This window comes from Podarcis vaucheri, assembly GCF_965113315.1.
Source record: "Podarcis vaucheri genome assembly, chromosome: 1".
NCBI lineage: Eukaryota > Metazoa > Chordata > Lepidosauria > Squamata > Lacertidae > Podarcis > Podarcis vaucheri.
The window spans coordinates 136,855,500-136,869,971 of NC_138759.1; the positions used below are offsets into that span (position 1 = coordinate 136,855,500).

At 47.6% G+C, this 14,472-nt stretch overlaps 1 protein-coding gene across 1 annotated transcript in view; it reads right to left on the reverse strand.

Moving 5' to 3' along the window:
• The window catches only part of ATIC (5-aminoimidazole-4-carboxamide ribonucleotide formyltransferase/IMP cyclohydrolase), a 30,265-nt gene extending 17,281 nt beyond the window's left edge, over positions 1-12,984 (reverse strand). Inside the window, exons 1-8 of the mRNA XM_082241883.1 lie at positions 12,892-12,984; positions 9,767-9,893; positions 7,014-7,090; positions 5,144-5,210; positions 3,154-3,242; positions 1,993-2,144; positions 1,752-1,908; positions 396-521 (exon numbers count right to left, since the gene is read on the reverse strand). Of these exons, the coding sequence (XP_082098009.1) occupies positions 396-521; positions 1,752-1,908; positions 1,993-2,144; positions 3,154-3,242; positions 5,144-5,210; positions 7,014-7,090; positions 9,767-9,893; positions 12,892-12,913 (817 nt within the window). The 5' untranslated portion in view covers positions 12,914-12,984. The remainder of the gene's footprint in view (positions 1-395; positions 522-1,751; positions 1,909-1,992; positions 2,145-3,153; positions 3,243-5,143; positions 5,211-7,013; positions 7,091-9,766; positions 9,894-12,891) is intronic.
• Between the last annotated feature and the right edge of the window lie 1,488 nt (positions 12,985-14,472).

The following is a 14,472-nucleotide window of genomic DNA, read 5'->3' on the forward strand; positions in this document are numbered from 1 at the left end:
GTACAAGGAAGAACAAAAAGACTTGGACTAAGCTATTTGAAACTGGAAAAGACTGCCTTGGAAGGTGGCGGATTATCCTCTCATAGAGGTTTTCAAGCAGGTGTTGGATGGTGGCTTTTTGGAGAAGCTATAGCAGTAGATTTCCTGCATTGGTAAGGGGCAGAGGGACTTTTGAAGCCCCTGCCAACTCTACGCATACAAGCTACTCTGAGAAAGAGAAGCGCACAACAGAGCTCTAGTTCACCTTTCTGTTAAGCGTCTCAGTTCTTCTAGATAGGACATTAGTGCATCTTTGCAGATGTAACACAAGAAATACAGTCTCCTTTAAGACATAGCACAGGTGGAGAAAGCCAAGCAAGTTAACCGGGACCCATCCTTGGAAGTCAGAGTCTTACCTGCTGGACTGACATGTTTGAAGGAGGCTGCAGCTGGAATGGCCAAAGCCTGTTTGAGCTCCTTGACCAGCTGCCAGGCATTCAGAGCATCACACAGGTTTATAAACCCAGGAGAGCCATTCAGAACTGAAGGCAGAACATAAAAGTAAATTCAGTCATAAAGGCCTTTCTTATGTAGGGGCACCAACAGCCAAAGCGGAAGGTGCCATTCAGTTTAGGAACAAATTGTTATGAACCATTTCTCTTTGCTTTTAATCCTACCAGTAGTAAACGCAAGGGGAAAGGAAGGAAGAAGAAGAAGAAGAAGAGTTTGGATTTGATATCCCGCCTTTCACTCCCTTTAAGGAGTCTCAAAGCGGCTAACATTCTCCTTTCCCTTCCTCCCCCACAACAAACACTCTGTGAGGTGAGTGGGGCTGAGAGACTTCAGAGAAGTGTGACTGGCCCAAGGTCACTCAGCAGCTGCATGTGGAGGAGCGGAGACACGAACCCGGTTTCCCAGATTACGTGACTACCGCTCTTAACCACTACACCACACTGGCTCTCCACACTGGAAGGAAGGAAGGAAGGTCCCCCTCCACTTTTACATTAACAAGAGCAACGAATGAAACATCTGAGGGCTTGAAGAACTTGACAACATTCCAACCACTAGAGCACGCTGCCTCCATCAGTAGCATTACTGAGAGCCGGGTGAAATGTAGTGCCTAAGATTATGAGGTATAGCTCCTAATCTCACCTATTTTACCTGTTTTGAATGTACTGAATAAGTGTTGTTCTCTGCAGTCTGTGATGTGGAAATATCAATTCTGACCTACCTGATAGTAGTTCTTGTAAAGATTACAGTAGAAATGTGTTCCGTATATTCAAAAGAACTGTTTCCTAGTACACAGGTCCCACTATCAGAACTTGTTATAAAAAAAAAATCTGTTATCTGAGCACAAAGGATTATGCCCAGACCTCACTACACGAATGGCTGATCCAGATATCCGAACAGCCAAAGTTTGCCCACTTCCTTGTTTGTTTGTTTTTTGCTGGTTGGCGGCAGCCATTAGGGCCAGAAACCGTGGGGGAGGGAGAGAGATCAAAGAAATCAAGGAGCAGTAGAGATCGGGCAGTTCAGTTTTTCCTTTGTGTGGCTTTTGCTGATTGGCTGCAGCAGTTTCAGGCAGAAATCATAGAGGAAGGGATGACAAATCACAGGTTATAGAAATGTTCCCATAGGAAATCATCAGTTTGCTAAGCAAACACTCATTTAATGATTCCCTGGGAACACACTGTGTTCAGAAAGGAGGATCTGCGTGCATTGTTACAGAACCATTATAAGGTTATTCAGAGCAGACTTACAACGCATCCTACCTGAAAGAGGAAGCTTAGACCTCAATGTGTAGAGCTGAGCAGGAGTCTGGTGTGGGTTCATGCCATACCTCAGGGGAAGTTGAGACACCCCTTTGCTGTACTGTTTCCTGAAGTAATCAGAGATGGCCATATCATACTGAGCCGTATGAGTGAAAGCCTGCAGAAAGTACATTGAGACTAGTCAGTCACCAGCATTCTTGGAAAGTTGTGGGAAAGCAGCACGCACAGTCAGAAAGCCGACCTTCAGAGCCAGTTGCTGCCGAGTTTCCAAAGTCGTATCCTTAGCGCTGGACGCCTGCATTTCCTTTGCTATGGTGGGATAGTCCCCAGGATCACACACAGCAGACACGCGAGCGTGGTTCTTTGCAGCAGCCCTCAGCAAAGCAACACCTCCTGCAATTAAAAGGAAGCCAGGAAAACCATCACCATTCCTCTGTACATCACAGACTGGGAGCTTAAGGTCCTACCTTCAAAAACACGCAACGCGCTGATCCATCCAGGGTCTGCCAGAAAACTCAGGGGAGGTGCCGGAACCAAGTTGAAAAAAAGCCCTGGTCCTCCGGATGTTGCCAGACTGCAAATTCCACCATTCCTGACCAGCGGCCATGCTGACTGGGGATCATGGGTACTAGAGTCCAATGAAGTCTGAAGGCCCTCAGGCTCCCTAACCTTGCTATACAACATCTCAGACACACCAAATCTAGTCATCTCACATACAATTCATTTCCTCTCGCACACAGGGTTTGCAGGATTTATAGCATGTTCTACAGCCAGCCTTCCAACAACTTGGCAGATTTTATTACAAACACTGGGTTGTATCCGAAGCACCATATAGGTGCAGTTCCACTATGATGGGACTTCTCTTTACTTCCCTCCCCTCCATACTCCCTCCCCCCAAAATCTGCTGCAGAGGGTCCTTCAACCCCCTGGAGTCAACTTTGATGGGGAGGGGACTGGAGGGGACAGGACAGGAGCTGAAGCCACACTGTGTGCATGGCAGTCCATTGAATCAGCAAAGCTTCATCGTTGGGTAAGATGGACAGCAGTTTCTGCACTGGCTTCTCAAAGTAATTTCATAATTTATGGAATTTTCTCTGGCGGAAAAAGAACCTTTAGAAAAATTCAGCCAATTACTACATACAAAATAGATTTTAAGGACCCTTTTTGTCCAATTCCATTTCTGCTTGTCCAGGTCACAGAAAAGCCACCAAGTTGCCAGAAATGCAGCATTGCGAGACAAACATCGGATACCCAGCGGTGGTGGGCTTGCACACGTGCATCCCTTTCCACACCCCTCCCTGAAGTCTGTTTTCCAGGAAAAGATGAAGCAATGACAGCCCTAAAGTTGCTGGCACAAAGTTGCAAGGCACAATCCATTCAAACCAATGTTCCTTTGACTTACCTATGTCAATCTGTTCAACTGCTTCTGGGATAGTTACACCTGGAGATGCGACTGTCTTGACAAAGGGGTAGAGGTTGCAAACTACAACTCTGGAAGGAAGAAGATTGAAAGGCTTTAAATTGTTCACTTCAGACAGGCAGCTGCAGAGCTATGGGGCTGATGCAGCCCACAGCACCTTGAACCTAGCCCACATCTCCCCAACTTGGCCACAGCCACCCACTTTAAAAATGTGGGACATCCTGTTCATGCAAGTGGGAGCCCCGCTCTGCTAAGCTGAACTGCTGTGTGATATGTGTGCATGTGAGTCATAGGGGACGGCAGCTTAAGGAAGGGCTACCCCTCCCCTCCACACATGATCCCTGAGAATCAGACTCCTTCCACCCATGCCAAGCTTTCTTGTGGAAAGGGGGAATTGTCAGCAGTCAGGAAGGAATGAAAAGAGGGGATAAGAGGATGGCAGAAACAAACAAGGGAGCAACTACAAGCTCTGGCTCTGCTAACTTTTGGCTCTGCCTCCACCGCCTGCAACACTGGTATGCAGTACCCCAGAGGTATCCCTCTGAGGGAAAATGTGGTCCTTAACTCCACCTCCTCCTACCAGCCTCAGCCACCAGGCCCCAGTTGTCAGGAAGGATGGCAGCTATAATGCAGCAACATCTGCGGGGGGGGGGATGCAGTTCCCCATCCCTGCCCTAATGCAAAGCGATCATTTATCGGATCCCTGCTGAAGCACTGCAGAAACAAGACCCTGACACGGGGCACTCAGGACAGCCACACCCCAGCAGCTGCTCTTCCAAAGGGCAGGTTCAAAAGGCAGGACAGGAGCAGCCTTTGCAACAGTACCTGGCTCAACCTAGCAATCCAGCTCATGTTATAGGAAAGTGGCTGAGCTATGTATAAAGACAAATGACATAGTGCTGCCCTGTGGGGACTATATAACTTCAGAATGCAGGTCATCATCTTAAAGTTGTTTTCAGGTAGCCCACCAAATAAGAGGAATGTGCGTTACATCCATACGGAACCCAGTTGAAAGGAAGCAGTGGGCAAACAGCAGGTGATCTACACTGCTGAGACTGTGACAAAATGAGAACTATGGGAACAATCCACCCACTAGTTCCAACAGGAGATGGAGGAAAGAGTATTACGCATATGCTTAATTCTCCTCTGAAATCAGTAAGAGGGACCAAATATTTTGGTTGGATTGTGCCCATATTGTCCTTTATTAGGTTAAAAAACCCAGTATCATTAAGGTGGCCCAGAAATATCAAACACTAAAAGTCATCTGTCCAGGTCACTGGGTGCTGATGGTACAGAATCAGGTGACCAGTTGCCAGACAGTGACCCACGTTACGTTTCCACTGTGCTTTACGCAAAACTGGCCAGTTAAGAACCACTTTTATTTAACTTTGATGCTTAACTTTCTGATTTCCATTTAATGAATAACTTCTGTTTGGCATCCAAAGTCGCACTTTGCACCACACCCACATCAAGTTGGCCAATCGAATGAAGCTGAGGAATTATTGCGCTGCCTCTAAGTTAAGGGATGGGGCAAGAGGCGCAAAACTGAAAGTGGGGGCGTGCACAGACCAAGTCTTCAGCCCCAGGGTCCTCAGCCTCTGGCCCTGAATTTATGCACTCTTACGTATGAAGTTGACTTACATGTTGCAATCCAAACAGTACTATGTAAATCTCAAAAGGGTATGTTTGCCAGTGTTTCAAAAAAAAAAAAAAAAAAACAATGAATAGAAGTATAGAGCCTTTAAGTCTCTTACACTATTATTTTTTCTCCCTTTTCCTTCACTCCAAAAATGATGACAATGAGACCATCTCACAAAATTTATGCATCTGATCTATTTTTCACTCTAACACACAGATAAAGGCTTGTTTATGGAGTAGAAGCCCTGGTCTCTACGGCAAATGAACATTTGATTGGTTGCAGGTTTATGTCATGATTATTTATTAACTTGCAATGACCCTTTAAACATTTTACCTTACAAGACTGAAATCCAATTTATCCATGTCAGCTTTATCTTGTGGGATGTCCCGAGCCAGAATACCTGATGGGGGGGGATAAAAGAATTAGAGAAAGGAGTAGGAAAACCAATGTATGATTAGCTAAGGCTGAGAATGCCAGATTCTCCTGTAGAGATTTCATAACTGAGATAAGTGCCAACTACTTTCCTAGTTCATCAAATATTACTCATGAACATCCCAGTTAAGTCTAAGCATATAGCTATCAAAGTTGAGACAGCATGAGCCAAAGTATTTTTAAATCTAAGTGAGACCCACTATGTGTACTGGGCTTATTCCTACCCAGGTCTATAAATTGTTGAAGCCTTAAGTCTCAAAGGCACCTACTTGACTCAGACTTTGAATTGCTCTTACAGCACAAGTCTATTCAAGCCTCCTCAGACCCAGCAGATTCAATGGAATACTCCCTAGTAATTGTGCACAGGAATGGAGCTTAGAAAAAGTTGCCTCTGAATTTTTTAAGGCTTCCAAATTATGACAGAATACTGGCCTACATTTCTAGCAGTATTTGACATGCTATTGGTTTTTGGATTTCTAAACCAACATATTTTCACAATGCCAAGTCTTTCAAAAGGAGGGGGAAGGGAATCCCTCATGTCATCAAGCTCATGTTATAGGAAAGTGGCTGAGCTATGTATAAAGACAAATGACATAGTGCTGCCCTGTGGGGACTATATAACTTCAGAATGCAGGTGAGACTCACATAAATGAAAGCTCACATATGCTTAACCCCCCCCCAAAAAAAAACACACCTGACATCCAGAAAACTCAGCCTAGCCTTTTCCTGATATGCCAATTCCCAACATTCTACCTTTGCAGAGGAAGGCAGTTTTTGACTGGGAAGGAAGACTTAAACAAATATGTAGTTTCTTCCATGTATTTTGGAGCGACACCGCTATCCTGAGAGAACTGTACCACATGATACCTTCCAACTCTTAATTCAGCTGTAAGGAGCCACAAAACTTTTGACTTTATGCTTCTAAAATGAACACCCAATCTTTTTAAGGAGTTGTAAGCAAGGAACCACAAACATATAATCACTGTGGAAAACTTACATAGGCTACAGTGGTACCTCGGTTTAAGAACAGCCCTGTTAACAAACTATTCGGTTTACGAACTCCACAAAACTGGAAGTAGTGTCCTGGTTTGCGAACTTTACCTCGGTCTTCGAACGGAAGCCGGACAGTGGAAGGGCACAGGTGGCAGGAGGCCTGATTAGGGAAAGCGCGCCTGGTTCAAGAATGGTTTCGGTTTAAAAGCGGACTTCTGGAACGGTTTAAGTTCATAAACTGAGGTACCACTGTAGTCAGAATCATGGGCCGCAATAAGGCTCACAGATTATCCTCCAGGAAGATGCACAGTATTTAGGACCAATTCCAGTTTCTACACACACACACACAATACTGGATCTCAGGGAGGGGGGCGGCACCCTCTATTTCTATGGGGAAGGAATTATTCTGTGAAGACGCATTCAGGGATGCAGGTCCCCATACGGAGCTTGCAGCATAACAGCCCAGACCCAAGTGCATCACCTCTGTGAGAGGAAAGCTTGAAAATGGGGTAATCAGCTTTTTTTTCTGGCAACGAGTAATCTACTGAGATTGCATGCTGAAGTGGCCAGAGCCAATGATGGGTGGAGCCAGAAGCAAAAGAATTGACTAATCTGGAATAAGTGTTGTCAGGGATGGCATAAAGTGAGATCAGAGGCCATAAATCACTCCTCCCCCCATGATTTAGACGATGTGCAACTTCAGAAGATCCACCTTTCCCCAGATGCCACACAAATTCCATAAAATACAGCCAACAGAAGCACGTTAGGACCAACCTACCTGCATGAACAGCAGGATGAAGGGTCTTCACACGCCCTCCCAACATTTCCGGAAAGCCAGTGAGGTCAGAAACATCTCTGTGCAAAGGGGTGGGGGGGGGAGAGCGATAGAGAAACAGAAGAAAGTCAGAAGTCAGTTACTTTATTTCTATAGTACTCCTTCGGTGCAATAAACTGTTTGACTAAAAGACCGATCTGCCAATAGAGATGGTATAATAGGTATTTGGTTAATATGAAACATATGGTAGAAGATTCTTTTCATCTCTTCTTCTCTCCATCAAATAACACTTTTAATGTATCTGTTCTAGTGAACATCCAAAAATTGGTGAATGTAAACAATTATTTCATGAATGTTGACAATCCAATATGAATGTCTATTCTGTCTATGTCTGAAAACGCAGCAGCAACCATTGCCTAAATGAATGTCAAAAACTCAAGAAGCACATGCTTATTTTCACAAAAGGCACCAGGGATTGCCAGCATTGACCATGTGGATACCCACTGAATTCTGGGCAGTCACTGTAGCATATATATGAATTGGCTTGGCCAGCCTTGTTCAGCCTGACAAGGATGCTGTGATAAATCACTGCTTTAAATGTACAGGTGAAATATGGAAGCTGAAAAAGGATTATTTACTCGGTGTCACCCAACGTTTCCAAGCTAGAATTTGAACAAACTCTTCAGAATATAAGCAAAGTACCTCCTTAGCCACAGATTCTCTGTACAGTCATGATAATGTCTTGGGTATAAAATAAAAAGAGTTCTTGTAGTAAAATGTCTGAGCTCCTAGAAATAGAGCTCCCCTTAATCTAAACAATGTATGATTTTCCAAGGTAAAGGCAAAAGATAGTATTTTTTTACCCAACTTTGCAGCCAGTCATGAAAACCCCAAAACCCAAGTCTGCATTTAGAGCTAGATACATCAGCTATCCATAGCAACTTGACAGCTTCCTCACCCCTCTGTGAAATACTGGCCGACAGCACAAAGTTGGTGGGAAGATAAATTGAAATTTACTGGAAATTGAGGAGAACAAAAACAGCATCAAGGGGCAAATTGCTAAGGAGTTGAGCCCATGCTGCACAGCTCCACACTCTCCAGCACATTATGGTTACACCACTGTTCACCTTTCTTTTTAAGAAATACTACATACTTTGCATGGTACAACAGGATGACCAAAAATCACTTAGTAAAGACCGCAGTTGGAAAATAGGAACTTTTTGCCCAGGGAGGCACGTGTTGCCTCCTCTTGGACTAATCCTTTATCATGGTCTTGAATGGGTATTTTGTTTAATGCTTGCCTATCTTAATGGATTTCCTTCTCTTAATGGCACACAGCCTCAAACAGATGACAGATTACATGAAAGTGGACAGAAAGGCTTTCAACTGCTCATTTCAGAAAGCCTTTCTAGACATCTAAAAAGCATTAGTTCCCTTTCACATGACCACAGCCAAATAATGCATTCCCTTTCCTCTAATTAAAGTAAATTTCACCAGGAAAGGCTATTGAGCAAAGAATTTAAAGGATTCTAAACTCAGGACAACATTACACTCTCTCCCCCCACTTTAAAGTCCATCTTCAGAAAGAAAAGCAACCTTGTCTTATACCTTGGAAGTCAAACAGCTTAGTTGCTGAACATTTTGGTTCCCAAACGCCGCAAACCTGGAAATGACTGTTCCGGTTTGCAAACTATTTTTGGAAGCCGAACGTCCAACAGGGCTTCTGGTTGGCTGCAGGAGCTTCCTGCAGCCAATCAGAAGTCATGCTTCAGTTTTCAAGCTTTTTGAACAGACTTCCGGAACGGATTCTGTTCGACTTCCAAGTTACGACTATATTTCAAAGCAGCCATTTTTATGTGGAAACAAACCACACCTTTAGAAATTTGGGTGGAGAGCTCGGTGGTCTAGTCCATGTTTTGCCCAGAGAAGATGGTTATGAGGACAGAATGGGAAGGGAGAGAACGACATACGTCACCATGAAGGAAAGGCAGAACATACATGCCATCATATGTAAATAAATGTAAAAATGGAAGCCTCTCATCCCTCCCCCATGAACATTTCTTCAAAGTCTTGTACTGGCCTCCTTTTTACAGACCCCCACGTGAATACTTGCAGGATACAATAAATCTAGGCAAAAATATATGCACAACACTAATTTGCAGGTCCTTTGAATCTTTATACCGGGTCACATCACAGGTCCATCTGGCTCAATATATAGACTGGCAACACCTTCGCCAGGGTTTCAGGCAAGGAATATTCCCTGCCCTGGCTGGAGATCCTGGGGCTTGGACCTGGGATCTTTTATATGCAAAGCAGGTGCTGTGACACTGAGCTAAGGATTTCTGTTCAAGCTGTGACAGAAGTCCAACGTGAGAAAAATCCCAAAGAACAAAGACAGCAAAGGAAATTAAGTTATCATCTAGGATCTGTCAGCTCAATATGCAGAGATTTACTTAAATTTGCTTACTCTCTGGTTTGAACTGACTACAGTCTGCCACTTCACCCAAACTGGCAAACTAACAGAAAATGGTGGATTTATGCAAACTAGCAAGTAACTAAGAAAGGAGTGGATGAAGGGATTGCACAGGAAACACAGAATCACAGAGCTCGTTTCTATGAAACAAATCCATGGTTTGACAATAACAAGTGAAGTGGCAAACCCAATCTCAAGTTTGCAATGCAGAAGCAGGCAATGCCAATTACTCTGAAACACTTCATCTGGGGCATGATTCTGTGAACCTTCAAACATCTTTTACCTGACGTTCAGGCCTGCATCCCGAAGGGTTTTTGCGGTTCCTCCAGAAGCAACCAAACCCAAACCCAAGGAACTGAGGCATTTTGCAAATTCCACTAGGCCGGTCTTGTCTGAGACACTGAATAAAGCTAGAAGGAAAGCAAAAGATAATCAACATTTTTAAAAAGACTGTTAGCATGTAGCAGAACCCCCAAATACACAATGAGTCACTTGTATTTCCTTGTGCGCAGCTCAGGGAGTCAAGCATGCATAATAAGGTTGCAGTAATGTGCACTCTTAACTTGGAAGCAGACAGCGGAAATTTTCTAAATAGGTATATTTAGGATCAAAGTGCAAGGTTGCAATCCTAAACACATTTATATGGAATAATTTGTAGCCAGCCAGTGTGGCGTGGTGGTGGGAGGCCTGAGAAATCAGGGTTCCAGTTCGCCTTCAGCCACGATGCTCACTGGGCTCCCTTGCGCCAGGGGCTGCTGCGAAGATAAAAATGGGGAGAGGAAGAACCACGCAGGCCGCCTTCAGCTCCTTGGAGGAAAGATAGGATGTAGCAAATGCAGCAAACATGCTAAATGTAGCAAAGAAATAAGGTGCAGTCACATAAATGGACTTGCCTTCCGACTAAATGCCTTTAGGTTCATGGCACAAGGCCTGTTTAACTGAAGAAACTCCAGAGGGCAAAAGGCAGCCCTCACTCAGAAGCACGGCTCCTAGAAAGTTTGAGTCTTCTGTTCCCATTTTAAAATTAAACAACAAAAGGTGGGGAATCTGATCACAGATCTCATGTATCACGTGTGGCTCAGCCACAAGGAAGAAGGCAGGATGCTGAAGCCCATTTCCACACTCCTTATCCAAGGTTCACACATACACAAAGCACCTCTTCAAGGTCAAGGCACAGGGAGCACATGAAAGCACAGCGCAGTGGAGCCGCCCTGTCACAGAATCATAGCTGGAAGGCACCCTGAAGATCATCTAGTCCAGAGCTCTCCAAACTTTTCATGTTGGTGACACATTTTTTAGACATGCATCACTTCACAACACAGCAATTCAGTTTTACTCGCAAACTGGAGGTGAAACTAACCCCTTTCCAGCCCTGGCAGAAGTATGGGGAGCGTTTGTGCAACACACTAGAGCACTGCAGCCAACACACTAATGTGCAGAGCAAACTGCACTGATCTAGTCCAGCCCCTTGAATGCAGGACTAGGCATCTAGGGCAGTGTTTCCCAACCGGTGTTCCGCGGCACACGAGTGTGCCGTGAGACATCGGCTGGTGTGCCGCGAGATACCTGGAGGGAGGCGGGCGAGTCGGGCGGCGAGAGGCGGGGCGGCGGCGGCGAGGAGAGGCCGCGCCTCCTGCTGCTGCCTGGCGCTCCTCCTCGCAGCCGGCAGCGCTGCCTGGGCGCCTCCGCGCGACTCTGCCTCGCTGGGTTTGGTCTCCCAGCAGAGACGGGTCACACGCGCCCCTCCCTCCCTCAGCCTGCGCGGAGGGAGAGCCAGAGAAAGGCATCGCTCCTGCGCTCCGAGGCGGATTGAGCGCAGCTGAGAGGAGCTGCCGAGGGAAAAAACTTTCACTTTTGTGCGTCCCTCCCGGCGTGACGCTGCGCGCTGACGTCACGGGGCGGGGCTTTAATGGTGGTGTGCCGCGAGATTTTTTTTCAGTAAACAGGTGTGCCGTTGCCCAAAAACGTTTGGGAAACACTGATCTAGGGATCAAACCTGCAATCTTGGCATTATCAGCAACGCACTATTTCTTTCTTACCATCTTCTTACAATGTCTTGTACTGTCTGTCCAGAAACGTAACTGGCACAAGTTTTCAGAAGCAATACAATGGGAAACACTGATTTGTTTTATTTTATTTTATTTATGCCATCCCTACACAAGAGGTTTCTTCAGTGATGAGTCCTTTGTTATTTTGCACATTTGCAACTTAGGCTCCAAAGCGTTGCACTTTCTAGGCAATTCCCCCTCTCCCCAACTTTTTGCCTACAGCTTGGCGGCACAGTCCAGAAACAGTTTCACCACACAAGAACAGAGGAGGATCCTGCTGGATCAGGCCAGGAGCCCATCTAGTCCACCATCCTGCTCCCACGGGGGCCAACCAGAGGTGCCCTCTTCTCCATGAATTTGTCTAATGGTCCTTTAAAACCACCCAAATTGGTGACAGTCGCCGTCTCTTGCAGGAGTGAGTTCCATAGTTCCATAGATTGCGCACTGTGCGAAGGAGGACCACCTTTTATCTGTCATAAATCTTCCAACATTCTCCTTTGTTGGATGTCAGCAACTTCCAGTGCTACGAGAGAGGGAGAAACACTTTCCCCTACCCCAGGGATCAGCAAACTTTTTCAGCAGGCGGCCAGTCCACTGTCCCTCAGACCTTGTGGGGGGCCGGACTATACTTTGGAGGGAGAGAATGAATTCCTCTGCCCCACAAATAAGCCAGAGATGCGTTCTAAATAAAAGGACGCATTCTACTCCTGTAAAAACACGCTGATTCCCGGACTGTCCGTGGGCCGGATTGAGAAGGCGATTGGGACGGATCTGGCCCCTGGGCCTGTGGTTGCCTCCCCAAGCCCTATCCACTTTCTCCACCACCCTGTGAGTATTTTTCTAAGCTTCTATCAGCAGGGCTGGTCACCTGACCCCCAAATGGCAGCTCCCTCCCTGCCAGGGAAGAAGGGGCGAGGGAACATCCACACCAGGAAGGGGGAGGGGGGGACTGGGAGAAGGACTGACATTGGGATCTGCTGCCCGAGGCAGTTGTCTCCCTTTGCCTCCTGGGTGGGCCGGCCCTGCTAAAACGTCCCAAATGCTGCAATCTTTTTTCATAGGGGGCGAAGTTGCTCCATTTCCCTGATAATTTGGGTGGCCCTTCGTGAGCCTTTCGCAACTCTGACCCTAACCCTCGATTCTGCAGCAGAAGCAGCACGGCTCCCTCCGACCCGGACGAGCTTAGGATTTGCAACCCCGGAGCGAGCCCGAAGGAACCAGGCGCCCCTCGCGCGCTTCCCACCCCTCCTCGCCCGCAGGTGGGCGGACGCTGCTGCTGCTGCTGCTGCTGCCCAACTTGCCGAAGCGCCCCGAGCTCCCCGCCCCGCAACCCGAGAGAGCGCAGCCCCGAGCCCCTTACCCAGCTGCTGCCTGGAAGCCATGCTCGCTGCCCTCCGAGGCGCCGCAGGAGAAGGCTCGCTCCCACGGGGGCGGGGGCGTAAATGGGGCCGGAGGGGGGTGGGCCCGGCCGGGGGAGGGCTCCAGGGGTGCATGCCGGGAAGCGGGGACGGAGGAGGAGGCAAGGCAGGCTCTCGCCAACTTTCGCGGGCGCGCCTCCTGCGAGGGGAGGGCCGGTCCTGCAAGCGCCAAGAGGGGGGGGCGCGGGGCGCCTGAGCTGCTTCTCCGCGCGTCGCGGCTGTCCCGTCTCTAGAAGGGAAGCGCGTGGCCCAACTTCAAAGGGCGGCCGAAATGCCGGCCCTGTTGCGGGGGGGGGGGGCAGCAGGGCGCCGGGCGCACTCCGGCTTGCTCTCCCGAAGGCGCGCGGGGCGGCTTCCTTTTCCTCCTGGGGAGGCGCCCCAGGAACGGAGCGCTAAAGGCAAGGCTCAGCAATGGGGCGGGGCGGGAGCCCCCACGGATGCCCGAGGCGCCCGGAGCAGGGCTCTGGGGGAGGGAGCTCTGTAGTTCGTGTGTTGCGTGAAGGGGGAGGTTTTTAAAAATCTGTCCTAAATCTTCCAACATTGCTAACCCTAATTAAAGAAGGTGCAGTTATAGGGGCTGCATCTAAATTTCTGTCAACTGCCTCATTTGGCTTCAGCCCACCCATAAGAATCCTCTCTTCACCTAAGAGAATATGGACTGAATTCTACGCTCAGTATGCCATTTAAAAAACCGTAAGAGTTCCAGTTAATAGAAGAATATATTTACACTGCACCTTTCCCCCTGACAGAGACTGAAGGTGGCTTACAGGTAAAATAAGCAGGCAGTTCCCCAAATACTGTTCCCAGGAAGTCCTCACCTGCTGGCGGAAGGACAAGGAGGAAGCCAGTCTGGCTTCTCCAAGAAGGGAGCAGCCACCAAGAAGGCCCAGTTCTTGTTGCCTCAGAAGCAATCACAGTTTGATGATCAGGTCGTGGTTCTTCTGGTCCTGGAGAGAGGAATGACTCTCTGGCCCCAGGTCTGTGGGGAACCTGTGGGGCCCTTCAGATATTCTTGGACTCCCAACTTACACCAGCCCAGCCAGCAGAACTGGTGCTCAGGGATGTTGGAGTTGTATGTCATCTTGAGCTCCATGGAAGAAAAGTGGATAGAAGTGTAGGGTAATATAATCTGGAGCATTGAAGGTTTCCCTGCGTCAAGGCGCCGAAAGCCACTAAGCAGCTTACATTTGCAGTTGCAGTGGCACTGCTCTGTCACTTTATATTACTATGACTAAACCACATTAGAAATTTAAGTGGAAAACTAATCCATCCTCAGCAAGGAAGTGGAGTTGCTTTTACAGATTTAAACTGAGCTGCCCAAGTTACTGACACTGGAGCAAGAGACAGGAGGTGCAGCTGAGTAACCACTCTGGAGGCAGGGCTGGCCCAGGATACTTCGGCACTGAGACGAACCATAAAAATGGCACTGGTCCTGCTAGGGGAGGGGGGGTGATTGAAGCTCTGCATGAGGAACAAGGGTGGGAGGAGACCAGCAGCACCTCCTGTTTGCCCAGAAGCCACGG